The sequence below is a fragment of the Drosophila guanche genome, unplaced genomic scaffold (assembly GCF_900245975.1).
Source record: "Drosophila guanche unplaced genomic scaffold, DGUA_6, whole genome shotgun sequence".
Taxonomy (NCBI): Eukaryota; Metazoa; Arthropoda; class Insecta; order Diptera; family Drosophilidae; genus Drosophila; species Drosophila guanche.
This window is the reverse complement of record NW_022995743.1, coordinates 10,711,416-10,725,055: the sequence shown is the minus strand read 5'-3', so window position 1 is coordinate 10,725,055 and position 13,640 is coordinate 10,711,416. Positions and strand designations below refer to the sequence as shown.

The window sequence follows — 13,640 nt, the reverse complement described above, 5'->3', positions numbered from 1 at the left end:
ATTCGTCAGCCATTCAGTTACATGCTGCTGTGACTACGCATATTGTAAACTCTTAAACTACACGAAATACATACATAGTACAGTGCGTATCGGTAAAATAGATTGGGCAAAACAACATACATACATACATCGACTTTTTTTGTTTGTTTTTGTGAGTGTTTATTTTGGATTTTAGTTCTGCTATTTTATTTACGAGTTTACTAGAAGAAAACTTACATTGAGATGCTGATGTTTTTAGATATATTTATGTATGTATATATATTTTGAATTTGTTCTTTAAGTTTTCTCCCGACAATAATTAAATGTTTCTGCTTGATATCCATTTGTGTTGTGTACTTGCCTTTTTGTTTTTAAAATTAACATACATCTATTTCTGCCATTTTACATTTATAAATATTTATAATATTTAACTCTTTCATTCATTTATTTGATGTACTCATCCGTGTGTGAGCGTGTTCCCAGTTGCGTTTTGTTGTCGAGAAACCTATGTATCTCTTCCTTCCTGTCTTTCAATTCTCCTCAACTACTAGGGGCGAAACACTTGGATCTGAATAGGACTTTGGGATGGGATACTGGTTGTGTACCCAAACGAGTGACGGAAACCTTCGCTGGCATCGTCAATTAATTATCATTCAATTCACTCCCTCCCTCCTCTGCCTTCTGTGTGTGCTTTTGCATCTTAAAACTAAAGTTACTCGCCCAATTTTTTTTACATTGCCAAAAAGTGTTGCAATAATTAAAATTGTAAGTCTTCTTCCATTTACGTTTCAGTGTGGCTTAATTCCGTCATTCATTATTATTTTTTTGTACTGCTGCCAGTGTGTGAATTTTTGTTATTTTTAATTTTTCTTTCGCTTTACTTTATTTTTTTTAATTATCTTGCCTTATTTTAAAATACATCTTTTTTTTGTTTTGAATGTCAATCAAAATAGCTAGTTTTAGTACGTTTTGTAACTGATTTTGTTTTTGTTTTTACAAATTTATCCTTTTTGCATAATTTACACACATTTTGCAGAGCTGTCAAGAACACAAATAGCCATTTTTAGAAAGGAAATTGAATGCGTGGGGGCGTCTCTTTCTGGGACAAATAAGAAGTTTATATATACACATGAATATATATAAGAGTGTACAGACGGCGATATCATGCGAATGCCTCTGTCGTTGAGTTTAAGATTAACTTCAGATAGCTGTACGAGCACAAATCATCCTCATATACTTATAGGAGAACTAGAGTTACTTTTTCTTGAACTACGCCGAACGTTGGATGGTGTTGAAACAGCATTCAAAGGGTGGCAAAGGTTACTTTTCTGCCGCTGTTTGTTTTATTTTGCTTTGCTTGTTTACAGGACCTGGCCCTTCCTCCGGCTTGAAGATGCCTCCCGTCTTCGTTTTATGTCGCAATTAACTGTCGGAATAGGGGGAATGTGATTAGATCGAATAATATAAACAACAAATGGATGGATTGCTAACCGCTTTTACTGTGGCCTTAATAAAGTCTTTCTTGTCTGTTAGATCAAATTCTGGATATTTCGCATAGACTTGCTTGCAAACTGTTTTCATGGTGATCTCCTCCAAATTTGCTTTATCCAAAATTTCTTTGACATAGCCGCGTATTTGCTCATCCTGCAATCAAAATGTGGATTCAAAATCAAACTGACAGTACGGATCGAAGATCTAGCGACTACTCACCGTTGGGAATGCCATTTTGCCCTTTTTGGTTAGTGGCTCGTCCTCGTCTGACTCATCTTTGTCATCGATATCATCATCCTCTTCCTCGGACGATTCTTTCTTTGATTTTTTTGGTCGACCATCGGCTGGAAACCCATTAGAAAGAAACAGGTTACAGAATATCAAATGGCTCAAAAATCTATTGTGTGGGCTTACCCTTTCCAGCTGGTTTTGACTTATTGTTAGCTTTGCTATTTCTCGCTGGCGTTGTGGGCTTCCTACTCTTCTTGGGGCGTACATCCTGCAAGATGGAGATGTGTTTACCTTTCGCTCTCCTTTGATCCTTTCTCCATGTCAGTTTTAATGCTCACCTCACTTTGATCGCTGCCAAACTCAGACAGTTCCTCCTCCTCCTCATCTTCGGAAATGTCATCCTCCTCGCTGTCGGAATCTTTGCGTTTTCGAGCAGCTGCTCCACGTCCACGTCCCCGTCGTCCAGCCACGGCAGCTACTGCCGGTCGCCCACGCTTGCCACTGACAGCTCCGCGCTTGCGCTTCGGCACCTGTACGAAAGATCAAGGTTTAATCAGCTAATTCGGAGGGGTGCAGAGGAGAGGACTTACATCGCTGTCAGCATCGGATATTTCAGACTCCTCTTCCTCCTCAGAGTCCGAATTTCTTCGCCGACTTTTGCGCGCGGGACGACCACGGCTGCCGCGAACAGACACGTTGCGACCAGCCTTCCCGGCACCAGCACCACCACCACCACCGCCGCCTCCACGACCCCCATCCGACTCTGAGTTGGCCGAGGGATTGTACTACAAATGAGGATAGAAATGGTAGAATCTCTTGTTTGCATCATCTCATCTCATTACTTACGTCTGAGCCAGACTCGGAGTCGTCGTTGCGTCTCCGTTTGGCCACCGTTACTTTGTGCTCGCTCTCCTCGGAGCTAGAAAAGTCAACGTACGCAGACATTTCTGAAAATAGATGCCACGCAAAGGTCAGGGTTAGGGATCCTCTCGAACTGATAATTGTTTTTGTCTTACTTTTGCCTGCCGTTGATCGACGGGGACGTCCGCTGGAATTACGGGCCGAGCCTCTGCCGCCGGAAGCACCCGACTTGCTGCTCTTACGTTTCTTGTCATCCTCGCTGACCTCCTCCTCTTCTTCGTCCAGATCGTCCTCGTCTGGCTCCTCCTCGTCTTCGTCGCCCTGCTCTAAGCACAACGATTCATCCGGCTCCATTAGAAATTTGAGCACTCGCATAACAATCTCATTCTTGCTGCCTTTGCGATCCAATGTGAGAATCTCGCAAATGCTGCGCAGCCCTTTGTTGTCCACCTTCTTGATGGCATCGAGTTTCTTGTTGTATTCCGACGAGTCCTTGGCGAACTCGAAACCAGCAAAGGAGCGCAGGTTCTTCTTCACAACATTGTTCTTGCCTTGCGCCCCAAAGCAGAGCTAAAAAGAGATTTATTCCAGGTTAAATAAATTGTTATCCAAAGGAAAATTTGTTTCACTCACCGCATGCAGGGTCTGTAGGCCGTCGACACGAGTCTTGTTGATGTTCTCATTGATGCGATCAATCTCCGCCAAAGCCACGACATTCTCATCGTCCTCGGCCACCTCATTGTTCTCATCCAGTCCGTCGTCCTCGTCACCATCTTCGGGTTCCTCGTCTTCGTCCTCTGACTTCTCCACCTTACCATTTTTGGGTTTGGACAATGTCTTCTTGGCTGGGGCCGATTTGTCAGTTCCCGCAGCTGCCTTGCCCTTGGCCCCATCCGTGGCGTCGCTACTTTTGTGCTTATCATCTGCCGCAGGTTTGGTGGTCCTGTCGCTCTCCTCATCGCTAGCCTTCTCCTCGTCCTCGTCTTCCTCATTCTCTTGTCCATCGGCATCGTCATCGTTTCCATCCTCATCCTGCTTTTTTGCATCCTCCTTCTTTGCATCTTTGCTGCTGTTAATGCTCACTTTCTTCGCTGGAGCAGGCGATACTTCCGTTTTGTCCGATGCGCCTGTTCGATCAAATAGAAACAAAAAAGATTCAAATTGATGGAAAACTGTTTAAAAATCAAAGTAAAGTTAATTGCTGCAAAAGAAAATGTCTTCAGCCTTGGGAAGTCCAGAGCTACCTGCGCAAGGAACTATGAATACTGAAAATGTTGCTATACCTCGGCGTTTACTACGCAAAACCCCATTGGAAAGGATTAGCATGAACAATAGCCAAGGAAAAACGAAAATTAGAATATCTCTCTCCGCCGCCTCTGGTGGCATTCGAACCATGGATCATCATATCGCGAAGAGAGTGACACGCCGAACAGTTTAGACGACTGCGCCACACGTAAACTCCCAGAACAAGCAGCAGAGAGCCAATAGGAACACGCACACACTCATATACATGTGGGCCGGCAAGCACATGTCCCCCCCTACCACTCACTACACAATGCATTCTCTGTTGGCGACAGATGAAAATGAATCCAATTCGCTGCGTTGCGAAACGCGCGCAAATTCATTTTATGATTTTTGTTTTTCTCGCTCTTTCTTCACCAACACAAGCATACACTATTGATACGACATTGCTACATAGACAGGTTGTCGTTGTGTGCGCGTGGCTTTTATTTACCTGCATCCGAGTCGGGGGTGGGGGCTGCCGCTGTGTCTCCTTTGGGCTTTTTATCAGCGACGTCATCAGCGGTGGTGGCGGAGGCCGCGTCGTCCTCGGGAGCGGGTGTCGTTGCATCGGACTCCTGTTCGGCTCCTTTGGACTGCTCATCGCGGTCCTCGATGGCCGCCGCTGCATTCTCCACTGCCTTCGACTCGATTACCTTATCGGCGGCATTCTCTTTGGCTGCCGTTTCTGCAGCTTTGTTAGCATCCTGGCAATAGAGCAAAAAAAATATACGAAATCACAATTTAATTTCACTTTGTAACTTTTTGGCGGCTACTAGCATCTACCATTCGATTTTGTGCGTTTTATTCGGAATGAGTTCGAGAGCTTGTGTATGCGTGTCTTCCACACGACGAGCGAGCGAGTGAGAGAGAGAGGAGATAGAAATTGAAAAACAACATTGCAAATCTATGAGGCGCGCACGCACTCGTTGTCTCACTCCCACTCACTGAAACCTAGGCACAGGCCACAACGACGCCATGTTTATACACATTAAATGAGCGGGGAGAGAACGATAGTCGGACAATCCGCATCCTCTCTGGAGCCAATATTTGTTGCGCTCTATTTACACTCAAAACACATTTGCGAACAAGCCGTTTTTAATGCGCGTCCTTGGCACACACTTGAAACTTTGTTTTAAAACCATTTTCAGAATTTTACATACCATATTTCTAATGGTTTTTATATTTTTTCGTCAGCCGACACACATTCAATCAGTGTGACCGCGGAATTATCGATAAAATATGCCGACAGACCCTCGGAAATATACCGAAATATACGCTTTCATTTTCTAAGTATACTGTAAATATACCGTAAATCACAAGTCATTTTAATCATCTTTGATCTTCTGTTGAATAATACCAGCTGGTTGGGATTCTCAGCTTTAAAAATGTAATTTAACTAGAATCAGTAATCGATTCCCCACAAGATTGGCTGAATTTCATGACTTATCTTTATGGATTAATTGCAATATAAGGTTAAAACTTAAAACGTTAACCAACAAAAAATACGACTTAAAGTTACGTAGTTGGGAATGGAATGTTACGTCATTTGACAATTTGTTAACACTAATTGTTAGCAGCCGATTGTTTTTATATTACCATTGAACACACTGATGTATATCGATATTTGGTGACTTGTCGCAAAAAAAAAGCGCGCGTTTTGCAGACAAAAACTAATTTTAACGGCGGCGTGACTTTTATAAAGAACAAACAACACATTTGTTTACGTACACGGAATTCAGTAAGCACAGATTTGCCATGGGAATTTTGGGCTTATCGAAGCTGATAGCCGATTTGGCGCCCCAGGCCATACGTGAGAGCGAAATGAAGCATTTCTTTGGTGAGTATGAATGTGAGTCTGGAAGCAGAACTCGTGTTAATCCTGCTCCTATTCTATATCCTTGTAGGTCGCAAGGTGGCTATTGATGCCAGTATGTGCCTGTACCAGTTCCTCATAGCAGTACGCTCGGAGGGAGCGCAGCTGGCGACAGTCAACGGAGAGCCCACATCCCATTTAATGGGCATGTTCTATCGCACCATCCGACTGCTGGATAACGGCATCAAGCCAGTGTATGTGTTCGATGGCAAGCCGCCAGATCTGAAGTCTGGGGAACTGGCCAAGCGTGCCGAGCGCCGCGAGGAGGCGGAGAAGGCCCTAAAGGCGGCCACCGATGCTGGGGATGATGCGGAGATCGAGAAGTTCAATCGTCGCCTGGTGCGAGTGACCAAAGATCATGCCCGCGAGGCCAAGGAGCTGCTGTCCCTCATGGGAGTGCCCTATGTAGACGCGCCCTGTGAGGCGGAGGCACAGTGTGCAGCTCTCGTCAAGGCTGGCAAGGTGTATGCCACGGCCACAGAGGATATGGATGCGCTGACATTTGGATCCACAAAGCTGCTCAGGTATCTCACGTATAGCGAGGCGCGCAAGATGCCCGTCAAGGAGTTTAGCTACGACAAGCTGCTCGAGGGCCTGGAGGTCAACAATCGCGAGTTCATCGATCTGTGCATCCTGCTGGGCTGCGACTACTGCGAGAGCATCAAGGGCATCGGCCCCAAACGAGCCATAGAGCTGATCAACAACTATCGGGACATTGAGACCATTCTGGATAACCTGGACACCAGCAAGTACACGGTGCCCGAGAACTGGAACTACAAAGTGGCGCGCGAGCTGTTCATTGAGCCGGAGGTGGCCGATGCTTCGGCCATTGATCTCAAGTGGACGGAACCCGACGAGGAAGGTCTGGTCAAGTTCCTCTGCGGTGACAGGCAGTTCAGCGAGGAGCGTGTGCGCAACGGTGCCAAAAAGCTGTTCAAGTCCAAGCACGCTCAGACCCAAGTGCGGCTGGATAGCTTCTTCAAAACGCTGCCCAGCACACCGAATGCAGTGAATGCGGCCAAGCGCAAGGCCGAGGAGGCCAAGAAGAGTGCCAACAACAAGAAGGCCAAGACCAGCGGCGGTGCGGCACGTGGCAGAAGGCCCAAATAGTGGTTCGTTCACACTCCCATCATCAAAGGTACAATTTCATTTAATATTAACTTAACGATATTCAAAATGCCTACAATTAATATATAAAATGACATCAATCTGAGTTTATTTCTAGTTGGTCTTTGTATGAGGTTGGGATGATGATAAGGATGCTGTGGAGAGGGAGATTGAACTGCGACTACAGCAAATACTGCTTGGCCAGTGCCCGAATGAAGCGTGACTTGCGTACCATCGCGCTTTCACGTTTGATTTCCTCGTTGTTATTCGCATTCAGCTCCAAGGTGCCCATCATGGAGATCTGTGTGTGGCAGAGGTGAGTGAGTGCCGCTCAGGAATGATTTTATTTGGTCGCTTACCGCCTCCAGTTTTCGACTATGCTCGCCTCGCTTCGCATGCAGATTGACAATGAACTCCAGCAGCGTTGTGTCCCATATGCAGCTGTAGTACGAGTCCATGGCATCCGTGAAGTTTGATGACTTTTCGCTGAGATTCTTAAACACAATCCCATAGTCGATCTCCTCGAGGAACTGACACAGTACTGTGGCCTGCATGTGGCAGCCCAAATTGGCGGCACAGCGAATCATCTTGCGTATAACATAATCATCCGCCACATTGCGCTGCAGCGGCATCGTGCAGTAGTCCGTGCCGGTGACCAAGGCGTTCACGTAGCAGCGCATGGCTGATTCATTGTTGCCAATGGCCAAATCCAGATCGCCCTTCATCTTCAGCCAGGAAATTGTCTGCGGATAGTAGGACAGAGCCTCAGACAGCAGCCACTGAAGCGTCTCGCAGACACTGCGCAGGCTGAAGCTAATGGGACTGAAAGGATTCGATTAGAAAGGGACATTTAAGGTGCGTGCAACTCACTTGTTAACGCTGGTGGGCCACAGGTGCATGTATTCACAGCTCAGATCATTGTTGGGATCATCCTTGAGTATGTTGTGCAGCTTGCCCAGCATGGAGATGGCCAGGCCAAAGATGTTTTGGTGCCGCACACGTTGCAAGAATGCCTGGAGGGAGCTGATGCCGGCACTCGATTGCGTTGAACGCTTGGGCACATTGAGGAACATGCTCACCATCAGCTCCCATGCGTCGCGCGACACCTTCTTGGTGGTCTTCATCTTCTCCATTTCGATAAAGGTGGCAGCAAAGGCCAGCGGCAGCTCGAGCGGACCCGTTCGCTTGTCCAGGTAGAGCAGTGGCGGGAAGTCCGTCAGATTGAGCAGCATAATGGCACAACTTTCGAGTATTTCCGGCCGAGGAACAATGGAATCGCCAGCCTGGAGCACGCTGAGACACTGCTTGCAGCGGGTGCCCAGCGACTGCAGGTCGAGCGGCTTCTGGTGCCACTCCTCCAGGCATTGCGTAATCTGAATATGCAGAATCTCCCACGTGAGCAGCTTGCACATCAGCTGCGTATTCCCGGCTATCTCCTGGCGCTGCGACTCAGACTTTAGCACGCTCAGCATGGACACGGCCTCTATGTAGTCGCCCCTCGTCGCCAGCTCACGCGCCTTGCCGAGCAGCACGTAGCTGAAATCCTGCAGAAAGCTCACTGGCATCGCCATGACCATGGCCTTTAGCGGCTGCGGCACATCCCAGCTGGGATTGATGGACCACAGCGGCTTCTCCGGCGCCGTGCCACACAGCTTCACCAGCAGAATCCTCACGGTGTTGGCATTCGAGCAGCTAATCAGCTGCCGCTCCAAGGCAGCCACATCCACGCGGGTACTCTTCGAGTGGCACATCCAGTCGTTGAGCGAGGCCAGCGAGTTGCTGGGCACGGGCGGCGCTGCCTGCAGCATTTGATCATCCAAATCGTCCAACTCCTCGACTGTGAAGATGTCCAAGTCCCGCACGATCTGCAGCAACTGTTTGGACTGCGGCGGCTGTGCCTGGTGCAGCATGCAGTCGATGAGGAAATGCTTGAGCGCCGACTGTTCCGCCTTGTTGCAGTGGGGCAGCACCTCCGTCAAGGCCTCCACGAGCGGTGGCAGATAGTCCAGCTCCCGATACTTCTCAAAGTACTCGACGCTGCCAAATATGCTGCCCCATTCGAAGATGTTGCGCACCATATTGAGCGCTGCCACCTGCAGCTGCAGCTGTGTCGACTCCTTCAGCTGTCCCGTGGAGATGGCGCCCTCAATGTCCAGCTCCAGATTGCGTCGACTGACGAGGGGAATCTCGCGCGCTTGGTTATCCAGCCGCAGAATGGTCAGAATCTCCGCATAATTGTTCAGCAACGAATGATGGAAACGCTCCATCAGAGTGTGCTTCTGTGCGCTGATGCCGCACGCCAGCAGCAGCCCCTCCAGCTCCACGGCCCGAATGTGACAGAAGTAGAGCGTGGTCTGTGGGGCTATCGCCTGCAGGTTGTTGTTGCACGCGGCAGCCGACTCACGCGCCAGCACATACTGTTTGGTGTAGAGGTAATAGTGGGCCAGCTCGTAGCTGAGTTGGGCACGCAGCTCCTGGGGGCTGATCAGATGCATTATGTCGTAGTTCTGGCCAGTGCTGAGATCATCGCAGTGCAGCGTCACAAAGCTGTCGTAGTGGAACACGTAGAAGGGCTTGCTGGATGTGCACAGCTGCTGCAGATACTCAATGGAAGGCTGCGTCGGTGACTCCAGGAACTGCTGCAGCTGATCGATCGGCTGGAATCTGAACGGAGCACTCTCCTTGACGAGCTGCAGCCGCAGCAACAGGCGATGGTAGATGGTGAGGGCAAACCTCGCCGCTCGCTCGTTCCCAGACGCAGCTAAAGCGACACAGAAAGGTAAGAATTATCCACATATTCGTTGGGTGGGGCGGGGGTAGACTTACATATTTTCAAATCAAAGTCACTGGCCAGGGGAATACTCAGATTGCGGCCATAGCTTATGGTGCAGAGATCACGCAGCAGGGCCAGCTGCATCAGCACGGGCAGATTCTTCTCCAGCATGTCCAGGTCCCAGCGCAGCCATGTGGCAACTTTCAGCTCGAGAATTTTTAGTGCCAACTGCTTGCGGGTGAGCTCCAGGCCGTTTTCCCCCGGCCACTGCTGTTGCTGTGCCAGCGGCGAGACATTGAGCGCCGCCGAAGCAGTGGGCGTGGGGGAATTGGCTGCTCCTCCCACAGTGGCACCCGGCAGATTCTGCAGGTCGCCTCCAGGCGTCACCACAGACGTTGCCGACGTGTCCGGCGTCACGCTGATGAACTGCATGATCAGCTCCAGGGCGCTGGGCTCTATTAAGAAACGTTAGCACTGTCACCAGAGCTCCACAAGTGGGACTTTTTCTGCTTACCGGGATGTGTGCGCTGCAGATGGTGCGTTATCTTGTGCGGGTCGAGTAGAAATTCAAACCACAATACTGTCTCGGCCGCCAGTGGCACCGGCTTCGGCTTGAGGGGGTCATCCATTCTGTTTTTTTGTTTTTTTTTTTGCCAAAACTTCAAAGTCAAAACAAAAATTAGGCAAGAAGTGTGACCGCGGAATTATCGATAAAATATACCGACAGACCCTCGGAAATATACCCTTGCATTTGCAAAATATATTGTAAAAATACCGTAAATCTTAAATCATTTTCCTCGATTTTGATACTCCATTTGTCTATTTTGTACCTGTGACTGCTCCTAAGAACACCCACTTGACACCCCCATATTTAAACAGGGTTTAACAGAGTTTAATTATTTTTTTAATTAAACTCCACTGGAAGCATATATTTGTATCGCTATGACTGCAAGCATTTAAAGTTACCATTTCTTGATTTTTGCAATTAGGCAATTAGCAGTTTTGGATTTGTCCGTCGTTCTGCAACACTTTGTTTCATGCGATATTTAGCCGTGCGATGTATTTGATTGCATGTTTTTGTTGTACCGGAAACGGAAGTAATTAAACGCATTTGTATTGTGGACTCTTTCTAACCAAAAGAAACTTTCCAATAAAGAAAATCTATAAAAAAAAGCCCCACCTCCCAAATATGTTAATCCAGTTAATTTACCCCCGAACTTTAGCTGCAGCAAACATTTATTAATTCCAATTTCCTTAATTTATGCTTACATGGCTGACACATTTTCGATTTGCCTTCCTCCTATGGATGTCATAAAATTCTAATTTATATCACCTTTGCACATAAATCGATAAATAGAAACAGCAACAGAAACAGAAACATCAAATGTTAAGCGATCAAAGGGGAGTAGAGTACCCAATCATTTCATTCTGCATAATCTATTTTCAGTGGTTCATTAAAAATGTAAAATAGCTGGATATTTGGTTAATTTATGCAAATATGTTTGCCGGACTTTTGGGCAAGCTGCTCTCTCTCTCTCTCTCTGTCTCACTCTCGCTTAACAGCTACTCCTCTGCACTGCAAGAATGTGGAGAGATAGAGAGAGGGCATCCCCTGACGGCTGTCATTTATGGTACACACCAATTTCTCGCAGTGTTTTGCTTCTCCGGTTAGTCCCCAGTTTTATTGTTGTCTCTTTTTAGTGCCGCCTGATCGTGATCTTTATGAGCATTTCATCTCTCTGCATTAAAATCTGAATCTAGAAAATATTTAACGTTCAATCAGGTGATTTTATGCAAATTACATGTCTCCGATTTCCAATGGGGAACTGCCATTTTTTGTCTGCCTTGCTGCAGAGTTGTTAAAATGTTTTCTGGAAAACAAAATTCAACCGAATCAAATGTTCCAAATAATTATGAGCATTTATTATTTTGTTCTTGGGGTCAAGACGTGCGATAATCTTTTTACTTTGTTGGCGCGGCATTTTCCTATAATTATGCAATAAATTAGGCGCACATTGGGGGCAGCGTCGACTTTGACTTAATTTCAAATGTCTTCTTTGCAACGGAATTGGTACAAATCTTTTTTATCATCTGTTTCGTTGTTCTTGCGGCTGTCGGGGTGACGGGGACCGGGGTTATGGGGGTGGCCAATAAAAATGTCAAATGCGTAAAAGTGTTATTTCAATTTTCGTGTTAATATCGCCATAAATTTGAATAATAAATTGCCCTCGAAGAAGAAAAACCTTTCGCTGTCCCCCTGGCTAAAATTAACTTTCGCCTTGAAGAGCTCCACAAACATAGTTCGTACATAAATACATACATAAATACATAAATATGTACATATTTGTCATGTATTTTTGTATCATAGAATTGAAGAAATCTCATTCATGGTTTTTCCGAGTGCTGCTGGGGGACCTTCAAGCACACACATACTCGTATAGGGAACGATCTTTCAATAGTTTGGAATCAGCTGAAAATCTCAGCTAATCTCAGTGGGGTTCAGAGTTGCCGTCAAGGAATGCGCCCAGCACAGCACAAGGCGAGCTGTTTTGACGAGACCTGGGCACTATTAAATTTCAAGTCAATGCTAAATAACATTAATTAGATGCCTGATCTAGCTGGAGTGTCATCCAGGTTATCTGTATCTGCGCCACAACAGCCTCACGCTCCGCTCGGACAGTTTCGGGTCAGTTGTGTCTCAATCTGGGCTTACCATTCCGCTGCAAGGTGTATGCACGGGCAGGGTATGCACGGACTCATCCCTCTTGGCTCTGCTAGCACTCGGAACGGTTTGGAGCTGTGTCTTGCTGAGTACGTCCTCGTCGAGCTGTGGATGCTGCACTTTGAATATATCTCGTTTGGTTGTTGCTAGGGGCACTGACGGACTCGAACCTGTCAAATATTTGCATAATTTGCCATACTTTGTTCACAAATTAATGTAAATATCGGTGGGGCTAGTGGAACGCTAGAAAACCAGAAACCACTCCAGCCCGCACCCAAACAAAACCCAAAAACAAAACTCAAAGCCAAACGACAAAAACTCAAAAATGAAAACCAAAGAAACAGCTTCGAAGCTCCATTGATTGGGGCCTTTTGGGCCGGGGCTTTGGACTGCTCGTATTTGCATTTCATGCAGGTTGATGTTCAGCTCGTGCCATTCATCGGAACTCAATCTGAAAGTATTTATGGCTTTGGCCTCAGCTATCATTCAATAATCTCTGCATATTTAAACATGCATGGCTGACCCAGTGAAGATCTGAAAGATCTACAAGCCCTTTGCCGATGGAGTGCCATGCACATCGGAATAACTTTCTCAAAGAATCTTAAACGTGTTGAAACTTCCCATGAAAATGGTAGATCCACATTGATCTTTGCTCGACTTCTCTGAGCTATTAGGAGAAGTGTTGGCTGTGCTATTTGCCAGCATCCTGTGTGCTTCAAAAACATTTTAGTGAGCTCTACTTTTTGAAATCTTTTCGCTTTTCTCCTATAGATGTTATTAATAATGCCATAAATTAACTAAATTCATTGCTATTGCTAAATCTTTTTGCGTTTTGTGTGTGAGCAAGCGACAAAAAAACCCCACGAGGAAAATATCTTGAAAAAATGCTCAAGGAATGAGAAAAGTTTTCGAAATTTGTTCGGATTTTTGTTTTTTTTTTTTTTTGTGTTTCGTTGCGGGAAAATTCATGTCTGTCGTCTGGTGGCAGGCGGCATGGAAACAACGACACGAAAATCTTTCAACAACAGTTGACAGTGCCCGCACACACGGACGGACAGGCAGACAAACGGGCGGAGGGACGGACGTCGCATCGCATCCCATCCCATCCCCGAACACCTACGCAGCTACTCCGCAGGGATGGAAGGGGGGGTTGGGTAGCTCCTCAACTAAAATGAAATTTGTGGCGAGCTTTTCTGCCGCCGTGTCGCCGTTGATGGCTTCTGAAATGATGCAAAAGCGAATGAGAAATTCTCTTTTCACTTTTGCAACGCACACTGGATGCTCTGTAAACATTCTCAATGGAATTTAAAGACTTTAAA

General features: G+C 46.7%; 3 protein-coding genes across 4 annotated transcripts; 1 reads left to right on the top strand and 2 right to left on the bottom strand.

The window, feature by feature from the left end:
- Positions 1-951: 951 nt before the first annotated feature.
- On the bottom strand, positions 952-5,066 carry LOC117584436 (protein DEK). Of its 2 annotated transcripts, none has more exons than XM_034273351.1 (11): positions 5,007-5,066; positions 4,298-4,550; positions 3,196-3,689; positions 2,718-3,132; positions 2,548-2,648; positions 2,292-2,486; positions 2,040-2,231; positions 1,885-1,969; positions 1,690-1,814; positions 1,471-1,623; positions 952-1,405 (listed from the first exon to the last, which is right to left on the bottom strand). In XM_034273351.1, exons 1-11 carry the CDS (start codon positions 5,007-5,009, stop codon positions 1,391-1,393), a joined length of 2,031 nt encoding a protein of 676 aa, XP_034129242.1. In that variant the 5' UTR covers positions 5,010-5,066; the 3' UTR covers positions 952-1,390. The 2 variants fall into 2 exon arrangements, with proteins under 2 accessions (XP_034129242.1, XP_034129249.1); XM_034273358.1 differs by lacking the exon at positions 5,007-5,066 and adding an exon at positions 4,630-4,653.
- Positions 5,067-5,477: 411 nt separating this feature from the next.
- LOC117584105 (flap endonuclease 1) lies at positions 5,478-6,932 on the top strand. The gene is made up of 2 exons (XM_034272858.1): positions 5,478-5,683; positions 5,751-6,932. Exons 1-2 carry the CDS (start codon positions 5,602-5,604, stop codon positions 6,827-6,829), a joined length of 1,161 nt encoding a protein of 386 aa, XP_034128749.1. The 5' UTR covers positions 5,478-5,601; the 3' UTR covers positions 6,830-6,932.
- LOC117584095 (integrator complex subunit 8) lies at positions 6,854-10,283 on the bottom strand. The gene is made up of 5 exons (XM_034272846.1): positions 10,114-10,283; positions 9,653-10,054; positions 7,697-9,587; positions 7,186-7,648; positions 6,854-7,127 (listed from the first exon to the last, which is right to left on the bottom strand). Exons 1-5 carry the CDS (start codon positions 10,226-10,228, stop codon positions 7,008-7,010), a joined length of 2,991 nt encoding a protein of 996 aa, XP_034128737.1. The 5' UTR covers positions 10,229-10,283; the 3' UTR covers positions 6,854-7,007.
- Positions 10,284-13,640: the final 3,357 nt, after the last annotated feature.